Consider the following 19324-nt stretch of genomic DNA (forward strand, 5'->3'; position numbering starts at 1 on the left):
CCTGGAATGTACCAAATAAATTAAATCAGGGCGGTACCACAGCTGAGAGAACCTTGCGTCCAAAGTCTGCCTCCTCATCTGCTCGAATATCTAACCTATAACTTAGTAAAGGTGTGCAGATCTTTCCATACCGCTGCCTTGCATCTGCTCTACGGAAGCAAAGGCCTATTCTGCCTATGAAGTTGCCCTAGTAGAGTGGTCTTTAAGGCCCTCCCAAGATTGTTTTATCTAGTGCTACATAGGCTTTGGTGAATGCTGAGCAAATCCATCTAGCAATAGAGCTTTTAGCTGCCTTCTTCCCCTGTTGTGGCCAAAGACCTGGACAAACAGATTCTTGCCCAGCCTCCAGACTTGTGGATGTACTGCAGACAGCTCTCCTAACATCAAGGCAATAAAACTTCTGCTCTTGGTTATTTTTCGGGTTATTACAGAAAGAGGGAATTCGTATGTCCTAGGACCTATCGAAGGGTGATGCTACCTTAGGTACAAATGAGGGGCCTAGTTTAAAACTGATTTTATTTTCGGTGACCCTACAGAATGGTTGGTGGATTGATAAGACCTGGTGGTCGCTTACCCTCCGTGCCGAAGTGATGGCTACTAAGAATGCCGTCTTTAGGGTCAAGGCTCTGATAGGAATATAGTCTAGGGGTTCGAACGGAGATGAGGATAAGGCTCTGAGAATCCAGTTCAAATTCCATGAGTGGAACAGGTTAAAAATTCTAGATTTTTAGCTATCTGCTGCCTTTAGGAATCTAGTGATCCATCTAACGTTCGTTAGTTTAGCATCATAGAATAGGCAAAAGAATGCTACCTGGACCCTTAGTATGCTGGGAAAAAGGCCCATGTCTAGGCCGTCCTGGATAAAATCCAGAATTAATTAATGGTATGAACAGGAAATCTTTCCCCTCACACCATGATGCGAATTTTCTCCATGTTTGGAGGTAGATTTTGTTGGTTACCTCCTTCCTACTACATAAAAATGTTTGCATCACCCTCTCTGAAAAGCCCCTATTCATCAGCATGGACTTCTCAGTATCCATGCTGAGAGATGGAGGCTGGATAAATTTGGGTAGGTCAGGGGACCCTGAGTCAGAAGATCCGGATGAACTGGCAGGTGCACTGGCTCCTGCACGCTCAAGCTTTTCAATAGGCCGAACTAGCTTCTCCTGGACCAGAAGGGGATTACTAACATCAGGGTGCACCTTTGTTGAAGGAATTTTTGAAGTACCCTTGCAATCAGGGGATTGAAGGTAAAGCATAGTCTAGCCCTTGGCCCCAGTTGTGTGTTAGTGGGTCTATTGCCACCGGGTGGTCCCTTGGATTGAGGGAAAAGAACCTTTGTGTTTTTTTCTTGAAGCGAAGAGGTCTATCTGCGGGATCCCCCATTTGTTTGCTGGGGCCTGAAAAGCGTCCTGGGAAAGGGATCACTACCCAGGGTCTATGAGTTGATGGCTGAGGTTATATGCTTTTATGTTTAGAGCTCCCTTCAAGTGGGTTGCTGAGATGGAAAGAGCATGGTGTTTAGCCCAGGGGAAAGTTTTTTTGCACAATGCTCTGCAGGGAGGGGTGCCTTGTTCCTGTCTGGTGCCAGATGTAGGCAACAGCCGTGACATTGTAAGAAAATATCTTCAGTTGTTGATCTTTGGATATATTTTGGAAGGGCTTCTCAGACTGCATAGAGCTCCCTGAAATTCGATTGCTGACCTTCTGGGACAGGGTTCCCTGAAAATATAGTTCCCCTAAGCCCCCTAGCTGCAGGCATTGGTGTGTCATACTCTGTCTTACTGGGTTCTGTAGCCAGTGTATGCCCTTTGTCAGGTTGGTTTGTAACTAACAGCCACCAACTTTTACTGCATTCCCTATTGTCATTTTTCTTTGTAAAAATGATTGCTTTCTGAAGCGCTCTTGTGTGGGACTGGGCTCAAGCTACTGCCAGGATACAGAAGGTTAGCTTCCCTAGAAGGGACACAGCTGATTGTTGGAACAGACCCTTGTAGTGAGTGGCCCAGTTAGTGCGGCCCCTCCATAATGTTGTTTGTTTCGTGCATTGTCTTGTCCATGTCTTATATGTAGTGTGCATTTCGTATGTGTATTGCACGTCTGCATCACTGAATGGGTTAATGTCTGGGTCATGTGCGAGAAATGTATCATGTTGTATGTCATGTGTAATGTCATATATATATATATATATATATATATATATATATATATGACATTATATATATATATATATATATAATATTGGTAAGGATGCTACTGAGAGAGAACCAAGCATCAAGTCTTCTGACAAGTCAGCCAGAGAGGTCAGTATGTGGGCGACACTGATCGGTCTGTGTGGTGTGAGAATGGAGGAAGCCAAGCAATTCCTTTCTGCTTGGCCTGGGATCAGCCTACCCAGGATGTGCCTGTGCTACTATTAAGTACAGAGTGTGAGAGAAGGTATGGCTAAAAGCACAAAGACAAGTATATGTAAGTGTGGACTGGTAGAGAGTAAAAGAGAGAGAAAGTAGCCCTGAGCGAGATTATACAGATTACTGCGACTGTGGGTTGTCCGGAAGACCCCGAGAATCCTCCCTGTCACACCACTTTATTTTATTGTATCTGTGCCAGTCTGCTGATGTTATGGAAGTTTGACAAGTTACAGTAAATGGACATTACCAACTGTTCCTAGTTTGTTCAAAAAGTTTCCGTGTGTGTGGAATGAGTTATTAACGTCATCCAGATTCACCGCAGAGGACGGAATGGTGGCGTCACGAGTGACAAAATTACTGGCGACCTCTCGCAGTAACTTGAATGGGTCCCAAACTACCCCCAGGCGAGATAGTAGAACCACCATGTCATAGTTATCCTTATCTACCCCATTTCCACAGCTGTGGGCCTGCTCCTCGGACGCTGCAGCCTCCGCCGCTGAATCTCCCTGATCTGAAGGTGTAAGTCCTGAATCTTATTTATGGGGAGGAACAAATGCAATTTCACAGAATCTAGTACTATTCCTATGAAGGACTATCTTTGGCTGGGGGCAGTCTCTGATTTTTCCCACTTGAGGACCCAGCCCAGATGTTGCAGGAGCTGGATGGTTGAAGCGAAGACTGCCGATACTAGCTTTCATGTCATTTGACTACAGGGGGTGTCTTTTTGGATTGTTCTTAAAACCTCTTCTTCCTGTGTTGTACTACAGTCCACATTGGTGTTTCAGTGCTTTGGTTTAGATCTCTGAATGCAGGGGATTTTTTTTTACTTATTGTGGTTCCTTTGATATTTGTCAGAGACCCTCACAGCATCTCAGGATCCTCCCTGCATCAGCTCTCCCTTTCGGATGTCCTCTGTACAGTGTCCCCAACTTCATCCTTGCTGTGTTGCCCTTTTGGACCTAAGGCATGGCAGCCAACCCCTTGACAGGCTGAGCTGCACACTGTAGGCAAGTCCATTTTTCATTTAATTTATAGATTTCTTTTTTTTTTTTTTTTAATAATCTTTATTTTTTGCATTCTTCCATCATTTTTCAAGGTGCTGTCTTTAAACACTTGGAATAGAGGAAGTAGACGGCGCATTGTGGGATGCTAGAGCAGAGTGCACCTCGTCTCCAATAGCCCAATATCCTCCATGAAGTCTCCAGATTCCTCCTTAATAATTTGAGCTATGCATAACAGCTTAGGATATGCTGGTGCTTCGCTTTTTTTTTTTTCATTTCGGGTTTTGTAGACCCAACCACATTTGTCCCCCTGGTAAATGAACAGCAGGGAAAAGATATAAATGTACATACACAAGATACAATAGCATGCATGAGGCACCCAATGGGCTACTTACACCTCCAGAGGTAGCAGCCGGTTCAGGGACGCCTGACACTGCAGTTACATGGATCAAAATTTCATACTGCAATTCGGATCAATATCTACTCTCTCATATTCCATTTTTGAACTTGCCCGCCATAGACATCCACCTCCCCCCCCAAGTGTGAAATCACAGCATGTCCTATCTTTGAGAATTTCTTCAGAACGCCTTGCCAATTGTTTTCAATAGAGTTGGCAAAGCATTGCACGGCCTGTGAGGTACACGTGAGTGCGATGAGAGGTTTCTCCATTGAAAACAATGGGAGACATCCTGTTATCCTCCGCCACGGCAAGGATTGCCGCTTCCCTGAAGTGATGCATTTTTAACCCTTTCCAATCCACTGTCTGAAGACATTCTGATTAAAGACTGTACAGCTCCAATGTCAGAAGACATCCGGCAGGGTATTCTTACTGTATATTGCCAACCGCTCTGTTGTTGCCTTTTCAGCATGTCCCATACCGCAGTACTGGTTCTAGCCAGCAGATGGTGCCATTGTATAATGGTAGAAAGAGAAAGCCCCCTAGGAAACCATGAATCCAAAATTGGATTGCAAAGGGTTAAAAACTAGACATGAGCGAACGTACTCTGTTCGGGTGTTTTTGGACTAGAGCACCACTTTTTCCGAGTAACTGACTACTCGGACGAAAAGATTCGGGGGGGGCGGCGTGGTGGAGTGGGGGTTAGCAGTGGGGAACAAGGGGGAGAGAGCTCTCCCTCCCTCCCCTCTGCAACCCCCCGAATCTTTTCGTCCGAGTAGGCACTTACTCGGAAAAAGCGTTGCTCGAGTCCAAAAACACCCGAACCAAGTACATTCGCTCATCTTTATTAAAAAGCACAATCACTCTTTGCATCCGCAGGGCCATCGCTTGTTGGCAAGCACAATATCGGGCAAAGTTTCACAGCTAGTATCGCACTCGTCCCCTTTGAAATTAGCCTTATGCCTCTTTCACACGGGCTACAAAATGCATGTATGTGAAGCTTATGGTTTCCAATGGGTTGTTTCACATGTGTTCTGTAGCCTGAAAGAATCCATTGGAAACCAAGGGCTTCACATACATATAAGCAACATAGTCATTTACACTTCAGGGATATCAATCTGTCCAATTAGGAAGCAGAAGAGATTGTGGGTCAATTCCACCTCATCCAGCATGACCTGTTTGGGTGTGGGTCAGTGATGATCTGACACAGCACATCCTTGAGGGTGACACAAACCTCCAAATGATTGCACTCGAGGAACCATTGTCTGTTAGGCTCTAAGGATTTCATCCCTGTACTTATGTCAGACTGTGGAGGACAGTGTATGAAGTCATGTGGCCACCCTGGATTATAAATAATTGATTCTATTGCCTGTCCCCCATATTATCCAGACTTGAATCCACTTGAGAATCTCTGGGAAAGGGCCATTTCAGCCCATACCAGGCACAACGCCGTACAGCAGCTGTGCCAGGTATTGCAGTTCAATCGAATTCAATTGAATGGAACAGAGTTGCTTTCAGGCGACATGCCCAGGAAGAGCCCATAGCCTCTTTAATCAGCAGAGATCCCAAATGTCTAGTCCCTGAAAATCCCTTTAACCTATTACCATTAGATCTTTAAAAAGTATTAGCATTGCATAGTTTACAGTGCTGTACCTTAATTGAGTCAAAGTCTGTATTTGAGACCCCCCCACCCCGTTAACTACCACTACCATAATTTAAGAAAATCCGTTCAATCTTCCATCTCATTTTCTCTTACAAGTGGATAAATAACCAGCCTAAAAAAGGGAATTGTACTTTGCAAGTCAGCTTTTTTTAATTTTGTAATACATTAAACAAAATCAAAACTTCAACCAATTACTTGAAATTTCAAATACACCAGTTCATAAAATGCAGCGGCTGTGCATTCACTGTGAAGGCCACCACATGGTACCAAAAGGCATTACAAGACGCAAAAGGGCCTACGCTACATTCTCTCGGAATACGGGGCTCGCATTGCTCTTTAACATTCCCTGGGCTGTCCTTGTTGTGTATTTTGTTGCAGCTGATGAGATATTTGAGAACAAAAGTTGCATAAAATAAAAAACACATTAACCACAAAAATACAAATGTAAAACTTTTTTTTTTGTTTTTTTTACACTATGTAATAAAACGAAGGATGGAGGAGTTCATTAGGAATTTCCCCACTTGCCATGTCCGATAGTGCAGCTCAGCCGCAGAAGCTTGAGCGGCAACACCAAGCATAGCGCCATTTTTCTTTCCATCCTAGGCAACCCCTTTTGAAGGTTTTTATGCTTGCCTTCAGCTGGCAAACAGCAGTAATGACTTTTTAGCTACCCTTGTGAACAGAGACCAGACCAGTCTATATATTATATTACATATATTAAACCCCCCCAATATTAAAAGAAAAAAACAACACTTAAATATATAGATGGTTATAAATGGACACACTTAAGACATTGTGTGCTTGGCATAATTACAGAAAGCTGCAAACTGGAATGATTCGATTACAATCTTTGCATCACATTAAGTAAAGCAAATTACAAATGTAACAGGTTAATGAAAAAAAAGTCATTCCAATACTTTATTATAAACCACAGCAAAAGCAATATATAAAATAAAAACTGGCAAATTCAGTTTATTCAACATGTACACCGAGATAACATGCATGTCGCAAGAAAAAAAAAATCTTAGCATGTTTTTAAAAAAATTGAATTTCAGAAATGGCCGTGAAGTTTTCATTCCCTTTCTTCCAGTCACATTCATCTGCGTAAAATGTAAAGCTTAAGCTTTTTTTCTTCTTTTTTTAATGACAAAAATAAGATTAAAAAACTTTGGAATATAAAAAAAATGTACAATTCCATTGCGAACAATTAAGAAGCAGAGCTAAAGAATTAAAAACATCTAGAATTCTGTTAACCCATTTAAGTACTTTTTTTGTGAAGTTTAAAACTTTATAATTTAATTTACAAGTTTCAAAATGAAGAAACAAAAAGAATGAAGGAGACGGACTTTGCTATTTCCTGCTTCGTGTGCTTGTTCTGGTTCGGGTGGCTGCAGATGGTTTCTCATTCTCAAGTTTAGACGTTTGTTGTCTTGAGTTTTTTTTCTGAGCCGCCGTGGGAGCCATCTCTGAAGAAACAAAATGGGCAAAAGAGAAAAGTTAGTGAAAAATCCTTTTCTTTATCAAGGGTTCCATCTTGGTCATGGAGAATAGTATCGATCTCAGTCTTTTTATACTAATGACCTATCCCTTGGATTGGTTATCAGTAGATGGACTTTCCTGCTCAGGACAGGATGTGACATCCTGATAATGGCCCTCAGGCGCTTCCCCCTGGCTTCCTCTGACGACGCACATCCCGCCCGCTGCATAGACATCGGGCAGGGCGGTCAGCTGATGAATGGAGGCTTGAGCAGCGGATCCCCATCCAACTACTGGTGACCTATCCAGAGGATAAATCAGTGAAAGAAGCAGCGATTGAGATTACCTCTTTAACTGAACAGGATTCTGAGGACATCCTGGTGAAGAATTTTACTTTCTTTCCTTTAAAGAGTAACTGCACGTAAAAGTTTTGACACACCAAAAGTTTTGAACAGTGGGGGTCCTGCTATCGAGGCCCTCACTGTTTAATAGAATAAAAGGGCTGCAGCGCCACTTTGGCTGTCTTTGTGGCTTTTCTGCTCTGCCCAACCGATCAAGACGGCCTCATATAGGTGTATAGAACCACTTCTCTGACAATCTGAAGCACACTATGCATGGTTATTCTAAGACTCTACATGCTGATCTGATTGGTTAATCAAAGCCGATATAGTGCTTTAGACTAATGATGCATAGTAGTACACAGTGTGCATCAGGTAGTCAGAAAAGCTGAGGTGGCCATCTTGGTTTCTCCAGGTCGTTTAAAGAAAATGAAGCAGATAACTAATACAGATAAAGTAAGTCCTTAGTTAGAAAGATCAGCTGCAATCACTAGGCTAACAAGAGCATCTTCAGGGTCCTGTACAGTATACTAGGGGGGGGGGAATGGAGCAGCTCTCACCTGGTGGCCAAAGGATCAGGTACAGGTAAAACGTGGCACACACCACATAGGACTGCCCTCTACTAGAGAAAAGCACTACTAGACCACCAATCAGTGCATGCACTTCAGTAATCTAGGCGTTTTACCAGTGAAATATCTCTGCCGATTGGTCGAATTTTCCATTAATCTGTGTGTGCCACAGATTCAGACTTTATGTTTAACGTTGCATGTTGAGTCTAGTTTCATATTACAATGTCCCCGGATAGACCAATGTATGCTGGAAATATTTTACCCCAAGCTGAGGGTTCTCTATACAGAAGCCAAGGTAAAAAAAAAAAAATACTATGATTTTAAAGTAGTAAATGGGATTCTAGGGCTTCAACGAGTAAAAACATCTTTCAGGAGTTCTGCCTATGGTAATAGATTGGTAAACACTGCCAAATAGTCTGAGGAATCCTACAGGTGGTCTAACAAGGGTATAGTCACACAAACTATATGCACACATTTCTGCTACTGTCCCATTCATGCGATTGGGGTTTGCAGAAAGTCATGCACACTGCAGAAACAATGCCATTCAGATGTAAGGAAATTATTTTCTCTTCAGTTGCAGAAAATTACCTGTTTTCCTTCTCTTTGGTGGAGATACAGAGGTCAGTGTTTGCTTTTTTGGCACTGCTTCTTGCACGTCTTCACCTTTCTGAGTTTTGGCATTTCTCCTACCACGACCAGCAGGAATATTTTCCGTTTCCACGAGGACGGACTCGCTTATTTGTGGAGGCTTTTCAGGTTCATCAAGAGGAGCACTTTCTGTTTCAGAGTTTGGAAGTTTCCTCTTTACTCCCCTTCTAGACTTTGTTGGAATTTCAGCAGTTTTATCTGAACTTCCCTTCTGGGTTTTAAGTTTAACAGGGGACTGGGTGTTTTCATTTTCTGGGGTTGTCTTAATAGCTGAAGCTCCTCTCTGTCTTCTTGCAGTGGAAGGCTCATTGTTTTCGGTGATTACTGCCCGAGAAGACGTTCCTCGCCGGCCCCGTTGTGGACTTGTGTGAACGACTTCTGTGGAATCGGTGGATTCGCTTGCTGATTTTGCGCCTGTATCTTCCCCTTTCTGTTGTACATTTGCCTTTCTGCCTCTTTTGGGAGGTGCAACATCTGATATGGTTAGGGGTTCGGGATTGGCTGCTACTGCAGTTTCCTCAACTTGTGTCGGAACGTTTCCTCTGCGAGATCTCTTAGCAGGGATTTGTAGCTCTGTTGTATCAAGCTTGGCCTTTGCTTTAGACCGACCACCTCTGGTAGATACTTCACTGGAATCCTCAGTTGACACTTCAGCAGTGCTTTGCACATCAGTGGCCAGCAGAGGGTGCCATTGTACAGATTTGGTCTTTGATTTAGGAATAGTCTGTTCATCCAAATTTTGTACAGTTTTACCTCTGGCATTCCTTCTACCTTTTACTTCAGGAGATGACTGTAATTCACTACTGTCAGGTGCCTTCTTACCCCGTGTCCCCCTTGTGGGAGATTCTGCATCCACTGAAGCGACAGGTTTAGTCTGCTCTTCAGATAAAGTTTGATTTCTTCTTGAACCCCTTTGCGGCTTAGCCACCGGAGCACTAGATTCCTTTGTCTGCTCATTAGAAACAGATACATTACTAATGTCTCTTACAATTCTAGGTCTTCCCCTGGCAGGTACTTCCTTCTGAGAAGCCTCAGTTTCAGAACTGGCCGAGTGAGCCTTCTCAGGAGAGTTATCTTTTTTGTTGGACCGTCCACGCAAACTTTTAGATTGGCTTTCAAGAGGAAGTTCAGTCACCGGGTTCTTTGCTTGTCTAGCTGATTTTTTGGGAGACTTGGGCTCAGGACTCTTAACAGACTCAGTTGTTAAATCTAGGATTTCCCTCACATCCTCTGTTACATCCTTGGACTTTGATTGGATCCTACTTCCTGCTTCCAGTCTGGATGTCTTTGGTTTGGCAACATCAGGCTCAATAGCTTTAAGAAAAATAAAAATAGACAAAAATTATATATGAGTTGCTTATGGACAATTTAGTAATATGTTCTACCCAAAAATATCAATTTGCAATACTCACTAGACGTTTCTTCTGTGTTCCTACGTCTTCCACCTCTTCTGGCCACCGGTGACGTTTGCGCAGTTAATCTTTCTGGATGTTCATCTTTCAAACTTGAATTGAGAACTCCTGAAAACATAAAAAAAAAAACACACACATTAGGGCATTGTAATGAAGTAGTCTGTGGGCAAATGTTCTGCACATCTGCTGGTAAAGAGCTGTAAAAAGCATGGGAAGGTACATATTGAAATGTAGAAGTTCAAAAAAGTAAAGCGACCCTCCAGTCTTGGGACAACTTTCCGTCTCGGGACCAGGATGCGGGATACTACCGGCCGTTCTTCTCTGTCGATGTCCCTTCAACCCACCAGTTCTGTACGTTGAAGATGGCTACCACAATTTTCTAACTACCTAATGCATACACTGCACTGCTCCGATTGTGATCTCTGTTCACATGATTAGTACTGGGGCAGTCAGAAAGCAGGTATAGTGTATAGGAAGTCTAGCACTACCAATACACTATTGGATAGTCTGAAGATTGCATCTTGTATGACTGGTTCTGGGTCACATTTTCAGAAACAATATAACTGCCCCCTCCAGGCCCAGGATGGCATTTTTTCCAGGACCAAAAGGTGGCTTTTATGCATGTACTAGCAAGAGTACACAAGCTTACCTTCAGCAGATACTGGTTCATTTTGTGTGCCCTTTCTTCTTCCTCTTGTTGAAGGCAGCTGGGTTTTGCTTTCTGCACCTGATGCTATGAGCTCTTCAGGTTCTGGCACTTGTTGATCCTCCGCATTTTGCTTTGACGACTTTTTGAGATTCTGACGGCCGGTTTTCTTAGTGGATTTGGCAGCCTTTTCATTTTCTTCTTCAGATGTTCTTTGAGACAAGTCCAACTCTCCTACAGAAAAGAGGTATAAAGGAGTCAAACTTTCCGTTGTAGATCTAGAAGTATTTATATTTAGTATTAAAGGAGATGTCCCGAGGCAGCAAGTGGGTCTATACACTTCTGTATGGCCATAATAATGCACTTTGTAATGTACATTGTGCATTAATTATGAGCCATACAGAAGTTATAAAAAGTTTTATACTTACCTGCTCCGTTGCTGGCGTCCTCGTCTCCATGGTGCCGACTAATTTTCGGCCTCCGATGGCCAAATTAGCCGCGCTTGCGCAGTCCGGGTCTTCTGCTTTCTTCTATGGAGCCGCTCGTGCCAGAGAGCGGCTCCGTGTAGCTCCGCCCCGTCACGTGCCGATTCCAGCCAATCAGGAGGCTGGAATCGGCAGTGGACCGCACAGAAGAGCTGCGGTCCACGAAGGTAGAAGATCCCGGCGGCCATCTTCAGCGGTAAGTATTGAAGTCACCGGACCGCCGGGATTCAGGTAAGCGCTGTGCGGGTGGTTTTTTTAACCCCTGCATCGGGGTTGTCTCGCGCCGAACGGGGGGGGGGGGGGGGGGTTTAAAAAAAAAAAAACCCGTTTCGGCGCGGGACATCTCCTTTAAGGGTTAACTCACAAGCAGCACATCCATTACCAAACTCTTTGAAGCTGTCCCATTTACCAGGATAGGACGTTCAGATGTTCAACTGATTGTTGCCCCATTCAGATGAATGGAACAGATTTTTAAATCGCAGAGAAGCATCTAAATACCCTTATATAGGCTGTAAGTCAGATCAGTGCATTTAAAAAGTTACTCAATATTCCATGTAGATTTCTATAGATAAAGTGCAAATTGGAGTTCAGATATTAACTATTGCACTCCACTTGTTCAGCAGACCAGTTCTCACAGGCTTCCCAAACAGACCAGTGCAGACCAACCACCAATAGACGCTTAGCTCCTATCACAATTATACTTGGTACAGAATAAGAGAAAATGCACAAATGTAAAATAAAGACACATCTCTTCTACATGTGCAACAGTGAGGCTACTTTCACACCTGCATCAGGGCTCAGTTCAGGATTGCAATCTCTGCTCCGGATGGAAGAGAGAAACAAAAAAAAAAAAAAAAAAAAAAGTAAAAAAAATTAAAACCCCACATATATAACGACGCGTACAATAAGCTGCACATGCTTTTGACTGTGCACGGAAAAAAAGCGTTAAAAAAAAGTCACTAAAAAACTGAGGCAAAATGCTAAAAACGCAATAAAAGTGATCAAAAAAAGCCGTATGTACCCCAAAATGGTACCAATAAAAACTACAGCTCATCGCTCAAAAAAAATAAGCCCTCACAGAGCTCCGTACATAGAAAAATAAAAAAGTTTCAGGACTTTGAATGCAGCGATTTAGAATAAAAAAGTTTTTAAAAAAGGGGGTTTTATTGCAGAAAAGTGGAAAAACCTTTAAAAAAAAAAAAAAAAAAAGGTAAGAATTTTGGTATCGTCGTAACCGTACCGACCCGCAGAAAAAAGGATTGTGTAATTTATGCTGCATGATTACCGCGGTACAAAAAAAACAAACAAAAAATAATCTATGGCAGAATTGATGCCATCATATATATATATAAAAAAAAAAAAAAGTTTTACGATATAGTCTATGTACCCCAAAATGACATGCAAAAAATGGCCGCGTCGACGGAAAAAAAAAAAAAAAAAAAAAAGTTATGACTTGAAAGATGGAGAAGAAAATCCGCCAAAAATTGTTGCGTCCTTCAGCCAAAAATAGGCCGTGTCATAAAGTTTATGATAAAACTCCACAGTTCACTGCAGAAAATACTTCAGCAGCAGAAAAATTGTGTCTGAAGTTTTAGTTCAACTGATTTGCCCCATTATAAAAAGCACACGTGATTTCAGCCTAAGCGCGCTCACATTTCCCTATTTACTGCATTGTTGCAAAACTGCAGCAGATTTCACCCCTTCAAATTTGAATTCAGCTGAAAAGATGAAATCTGCTGCAGACCTGCAACAAAATCCGCCGCAAATTAGCAAAGTGTGAATGCACCCCTAGACTGGTTTCACATGAACACATTCAGCCACGTGCCCTGGCCTGACCACCACAGGTCTCCTGACCCTAACTCAGATTACCATAGAAATCTAGGATGTTCTGAGTTTGGGTCGGAAGATCTTTCGCAAGGCTGGGACGCCAGTCTGTATTACGGACAGATAAAGGTGGCTGAAATAGGTTTGTGTGTAACCGTCCTAAAACTGTAAGAAAAGTCTTACCTTCAGTAGTCTCAAGCTTCCTCCTTTTAGGTGATGCAACAACTGAAACGGCTGCGTTTTCCTTGGGCACTTCTGCAGTCCTAGATCTCCCCTTGCGTGTGGGTGAGGCAACATTTTCTGTGCTTTTAGGATTCACTTCTTGCACAGGTAAAGGCACTTCGGAAACTGCAGCAGATTCTTTGGGCGTATCTGCCTTTCTGAGCCTTCCTCTGCTCTTCTGTGAGGTTACCTCCTCTTTGGCTGGAGCAGACTCCCCTGCTGTATCCTTAGACCGACTTGACCGTGTCGGTGCAGTTGCCTCACTAGTAACATCTGCAACTTTTGGCCTTCCTCTGCGCTTTTGAGAAATGGCCACATCATTCAAAACTGGAAGAGAATCCTTTGGTGCCTCCGCAACACCTTTAGATCTGCTTCCACGAGTCACCTGCACATCAGCAGCTGAAGGCACCTGCGGCAAATCGACAGTGTCCTTTTGTCTTCCCCTGCGCGTCTGCGACACAGTCTTGCGTTCAACAACTGGAATAGGCTCCTTGGCAATTTCATGACGGGCTGGAGGTGTCCCTCTGTCAGACTCCTTGGAGATTTCTGGTGGGATGCTGGGTTTTTCTTTAAGTGCTAGGGATGGCTTGGCACTGGGAACAGACTTCTCCGATGTTTTTATAGTGCTTTTGACGGGTCTTCCACGGCGAGTTGGGGCAGTAACGTCAGAAACTGCAACAGGTTCCAAGATAACTGCAGAGTTGGTTGGCCTTCCTCTACGTCTTGAGGATCTGACATCACTGTCCACAGACTCCTTAGATACTTCAACACTGGTGTCAAGTTTTCCTTTACGCGTTGGGGAAGCCATCTTGCTCTCAGCAACGGGAACAGATTCCTTGGGTTTTTCTGCTGTGGCTTTAGGTCTTCCACGTTTAGTTGGTGAAGTGACTTCAGCATCAGAACTAGAGAGAGATTCTTTAGGAGATTTATCAGTGGAGCTGGGTCTTCCCCTACGTCTTGGAGAAGTCGCCTCACTGACAGCATCAGATACAGACTCCTTGGGAGGTTCTGCTGTGGTGCTAGATCTTCCCTTACGAGCTGGAGAGGTCACCTTGCCGTCAGCATTAGGAACAGATGCCTTGGATTCATCTGCTGTGGTTTTAGGTCTTCCACTTTTAGGGGACGTTACTTCAGCATCAGAACCCGGAAGAGATTCTTTAAGAGATTTTGTAGTGGAGCTGGGTCTTCCTCTACCTCTTGGGGAAGGCACCTTACTTACAGCATCAGATAGAGACTCCTTATGAGAAGGAGATACCACTTTGCTATCAGAAATAGGAACAGATTCCTTGGGTTTTTCTACTGTGGCTTTAGGTCTTCCACGTCGAGTTGGGGATGCGACTTCAGCTTCAGAACCAGAGAGAGATTCCTTAGGAGCTTCAGCAGTGGAACTGGGTCTTCCTCGTAGTCTTGGAGAAACCACTTCACCAACACTGCTGTCACTGGCAACAGATGATTTCTTGGGTTCTTGGGATATGGATTTAGGCTTTCCATGTCTAGTTGGAGAAGTGACTTCTGTATCAGAAGTAGAAAGAGATTCTTTAGATTTTGTGATAGAGCTTGGTCTTCCCCTACGTCCTGGGGAAGTCACCTCACTGACCGTATCAGATATAGACTCCTTGGGAGTGTCTGCTGTGGTGCTAGGTCTTCCTTTACGGGCTGGAGATGTCACCTTGCCATCATCAACAGGAAGAGCTTTCTTGGGTTCTTCAGTTGTAGTTTTGGATCTTCCGCGTCGGGTTGGGGAAGTCACTTCAGCACCAGAAGCTGGGAGAGATTCTTTAGGAGATTTAGGTGTAGAGCTTGGTCTTCCCCTGGGTTTTGGGGAAGTCGTTTCACTGACCCCATCAGATACAGACTCCTTGGGAAGTTCTGTTGTGATGCTATGCCTTCCTTTACGGACTGGAGAGGTCACTTTGCCATCAGCAATGGGAACAGGTTCCTTGGGTTCTTCTGCTGTGGTTTTAGGTCTTCCACGTCTGGTTGGGGAAGTCACTTTGGCATCCAAGACTAAAAGGGATTCTTTAGATTTAGCCACGGTGCTGGGTCTTCCTCTACGTTTTGGAGAAGCCACTTCCCCGTCACTGCTTTCGGCAACGAGAACAGATTCCACAGAAGCTGCTACTTTGTTTTTAGGGCTTGTTGGGGATGCCGCTTCTCCAACAGATACTGAAAACGACTCCTTAGGAGATTTAGCTGTAGAGCTTGGTCTTCCCCTACGTTTTGGGGAAGTCACCTCAATGACCGCATCAGACACAGCCTCTTTGGGAGCTTCTGCAGTGGTGCTAGGTCTTCCTTTATGGGCTGGAGACATTACCTTGCCATAAGCAATGGGAACAGATTCCTTGGGTTCTTCAGTGGTTTTAGGTCTTCCACGTCGGGTTGGTGAAGCGACTTCAGCATCAGATGCTACAACAGCTTTTTCCGGAGATTTAGCAGTGGAGCTTGGTCTTCCCCTACGTCTGGGGGAAGTCTCCTCAGTGACTGCATCTGGTGTAGACTCCTTGGGAGCTTCTGCTGTGGTGCTAAGTCTTCCTTTAGAGGCTGGAGACATTACCTTGGGTTCTTCTGCTGCGGTTTTAGATCTTCCACTTCGAGTTGGGGAAGTCACTTCAGCATGAGAAACAGATTCTTTAGGAGATTTCACAGCAGAGCTGGGTCTTCCTCTACGTCTTGGGGAAACCACTTCCCCATCACTGCTACTGTCAGCAAGGAGAACAGAGGATTCCTTGGGTTTTTCTGTTGTGGCTTTAGGTCTTCCACGTTGAGATTCGGAAGACACTTCAGGATCGGAAGCAGATTCTTTAGATTTCACAGTAGAGCTGGGTCTTCCTCTCACTCTTGGAGAGGTTGCTTCACCATCCGATACAACATGTTCCTTAGGCACTTCTGCAAACAAAATATTTCAGCGTGTTAGAACAAAGCTGACTTTAATTTGCCAACTACAGCTTATGTACGTATTCAGACGAACCTTTTGCGAGTTGTGCCAGAGAAACGTATTTGCATCTCGCATCAGACAGCGCAATGACACACATGGAATACACAGACAACACACAATCTGAATATATGGTGGTGTAAATGGGCTTTGAGCTTGACTTGTGCTGAGCCAAGACTGCAATTAGTCTACTGCTTTACTATCCTGGGAGACCAGTTACAGCTGGAAAACCTGTAAACTACTTCAGCTTCACACAATTTGTGTGGATAAACCTGAGCTTAATGCAATGAAAATAATCAAAGTTCTTTCAGCAATACTGAACACAACGCTAAAGAAACCAACTAACTTCCTGTTTTAGTACTACAAGGCCGGATTCAGTGTGTTGCTCTAAGTCCCGAAAAACCCCAACAACGGCTATCCTATTTAGGGCAGATCATCAATATCTAATCGTTGGGGCTTGCTGCTCGTGACCCTCACCATTTAGCTGAATGAAGAGGCCGCGGGTCTCTTCTCAGGCCTGTGGCGTCACATTCGTCAGTCACGTGGCCTGAGAGCAGTTCAGTCTCATTCAAGTGAGGGCTGCCGTAGCAACTTTTGACTTGTCGATTGTCAGAGGTCTCAAGCAGCAGACCTCCACTTTCCTGGTGCTGATTACCTATCCTCAGAAAAAGTCATCAGTATTGAAGTTCTGGAAAATATCCTCAACCCCTTCCCGCTCCAGGACGTACATTTGTGTCCTGTAGCGTCGGGTTATGTATGAAGAGAGATCGTGGGGCGGCCTCTCTTCATACAGTGCGGGCGTCCGCTGTTTATTACAGCTGCCACCCGCAGGCAATAGGTCGTGTGACCGATCTCGCGGCTATTAACCCCTTAAATGCCTGTCAATTCTGACAGTGGCATTTAAATCCCACTTAAGATCACAGGGAGCCATACAGGTGTCATGGCAGCCAGAGTCCTTCTGAAAGGCCCCAGGGCTGCCTTAGCAGACTGCCTATCAAGCCGTCCTGGGATTAACCAGCCATGTGGACGAGATTGGTCAAAAATCTCGTCCACACAGGACATCCAATCTGTCACGGCAAAGCCGGCGTGGATTCCCCAGCCACAACAGGTCTAATTTTTTTTCCTCGTTGCAGCCGCACTGCTCTTTATGGGAGCCCCGGGCGCAACGGAAAACATGCGGCCAAGCCGCTCCAAAACCCGCAGCAAAAATCATTTTCTTCTACAGGTCAGTACAATTACTAGGATACCTTTGTTTTTTCTGCTGTACTACTTTTAAAAGATCTTTAAAAAATATATTTATTTTCTGCCATCTTCTCACAATTATAGCTTTAAATTTTTCTATTGACACAGTTGTGGGAGGGCTTATTTTTTGCTGGATGTCCCGTAGTTTCAATTGGTACCCTTTTGGAGTACATGACTTTTTGATTGCTCATCACTTTTTTCTTGTAGACGGGGGGGCGACAAAAAAAAAAAAAAAAAAAAAAAAAAAAAAAAGTCCAATTCTGGCTTTTTTTTTTCACCGCTGACCAAGTTCACCACGCGGGGTAAATAACACTACCATAAAAGATCAGACTTTTATGGACGCAGCAATACCAAATGTGTTTTTTAATTTATTTTTTTTTCCACATTATAAATGTGGCAAGAGGTTTTTTTTAAAAAAAAATCTTATTTCCTACCTGTGCTTTTTGCTGCGGATCCACACTCTGATTAACAGTCAATGGGCAAAATGTGTCTGCAGAATTTGACACGGAAACGCATCGGAATTCTGCACATGGATTTAGCCCATTGAAAGGGGTAAAGCAGTGCGCGGCTCTGCAACAAAAAGACACTGAATTCTGCCATGTGAACCCTTAGAGTGCCTTCATAGATCTTGAATCTGCTGTGGGCTTTACAGAGCATAAATCTGCAATAAAATGCATGTCAAATTATGCACCAAAATCAGCACCGTTGGTGTGGTTTTTTTTATGGGACAGATGCTAACCAAAATCCACCATGTCTGAATGCAAGCTAGCAAGGAAATATAATGCTGCCAACATGCAATGCCAGAGGTATTATGGAAACTACCCACAGATAAATAACAGGAAATGTAGTATTTCTGAGTAGTGTATGCTAGTGCAGCAAAGCAAAAACAGCTTGAACTTATTGGAGGTTCTTGTGATGCAGTATTGGGGTCACACTAAAGCCATGTGCGACTATATATCCGACTGCAGACTCACCCAAGGAAGAGATGCTTTTTTTCTTGGAAGGTCGGCCTCTCTTTTGCGTAGATTTAACTTCCTGCTTGTTGTGTGTAACAGACTCTTGCCTGATCGGTGACTGCACGGTGTAGCGAGAATCATTACCTATGGTTATAAATTGAAAATTATTACTCCTCGCAGGCTCTGGTCACCAGAATTTACATTTAAGGGAGAAATCCAGTCAATATGATAGTTTTGCATTTCCAATACACATATGTAGATCACACACACTAGTGAAGTCCGAGGTCAGACCATCACTGTTAGGGCTTAGACAGACTACTGCGTTTGCGGAAGGTTTTGCAGCCGTGAAACCCAATGAAGCAAAGCCATTTATTTCAATGGCTTAGTTCTCACAGCCATGACTCCTGCGCGAAAAAGATAGGACTTGTCCCATCTTTCCTACATGTATGTTTTATACCTGCAGGAAAAGATGGTCCTGCCCTCGCTTGTGTTTTCTGGGGGTTTTTTTTCCCCCACTCACGTGCAATAGCAGTGTTTGAACAGTAAAAAAAAAAAAAAACTTTTACTGGTGCACGTGCAAATGCGCTCCGTAGCGGTGAGCGTATTTACGCATTTGCTGCGTGTTTAAGCCCTTATACAAAATGAAAAGGCCCTAACACAGCTGAAACCCTAGTGCAGGAAATGGCCACTTCATGCTTCAGAAGACCATTGCCTCTCTAAGGCACAAGCGTACATCACAATATACTATACCTGATGTACTGTCATCCAGAAGGCTTAACCGTTTCACGGGTCTACCTCTTCCTCGATGAACAGAAACGTTTCCTGAGGCTAAAATAAAAGGCATTTTTTTTTTCCTTCAGAACTTCATATTGTAACGTATTCTAGAGATCGCAAACTGCAGCGCTGCTTTAGATCACAAACACGGGTCTTGTTAAATGAGCAGCATGGAGTTTAAAGACCGTGGAGGAAATATACTAAGCTCGGCATTTCTTGTGCCGGGTTTAGTACAATTTTCCCCAGTACACAGAATACATGAAGAGGCGCATCCCTGGCTCCTCTGTGTGCCTTCTGAGAGATATACAGCAGGTCTGAACTGGTGTAC

At 43.8% G+C, this 19324-nt stretch overlaps 1 protein-coding gene across 4 annotated transcripts in view; it reads right to left on the minus strand.

Annotated features, from left to right (window-relative positions):
• Positions 1–5597: 5597 nt before the first annotated feature.
• MKI67 (marker of proliferation Ki-67) overlaps positions 5598–19324 on the minus strand; it is a 37169-nt gene continuing 23442 nt past the window's right edge. For 2 of the 4 annotated variants that reach the window (XM_066601220.1, XM_066601219.1), the window contains exons 15-21: positions 18973–19050; positions 18241–18366; positions 13054–15978; positions 10565–10795; positions 9916–10023; positions 8444–9817; positions 5598–6938 (exon numbers count right to left, since the gene is read on the minus strand). In XM_066601220.1, the coding sequence (XP_066457317.1) occupies positions 6823–6938; positions 8444–9817; positions 9916–10023; positions 10565–10795; positions 13054–15978; positions 18241–18366; positions 18973–19050 (4958 nt within the window). In that variant the 3' untranslated portion in view covers positions 5598–6822. The remainder of the gene's footprint in view (positions 6939–8443; positions 9818–9915; positions 10024–10564; positions 10796–13053; positions 15979–18240; positions 18367–18972; positions 19051–19324) is intronic. The other 2 variants (XM_066601221.1, XM_066601222.1) reach the window with 2 other exon arrangements.

The sequence above is a fragment of the Eleutherodactylus coqui genome, chromosome 4, assembly GCF_035609145.1.
Source record: "Eleutherodactylus coqui strain aEleCoq1 chromosome 4, aEleCoq1.hap1, whole genome shotgun sequence".
Classification (NCBI taxonomy): domain Eukaryota; kingdom Metazoa; phylum Chordata; class Amphibia; order Anura; family Eleutherodactylidae; genus Eleutherodactylus; species Eleutherodactylus coqui.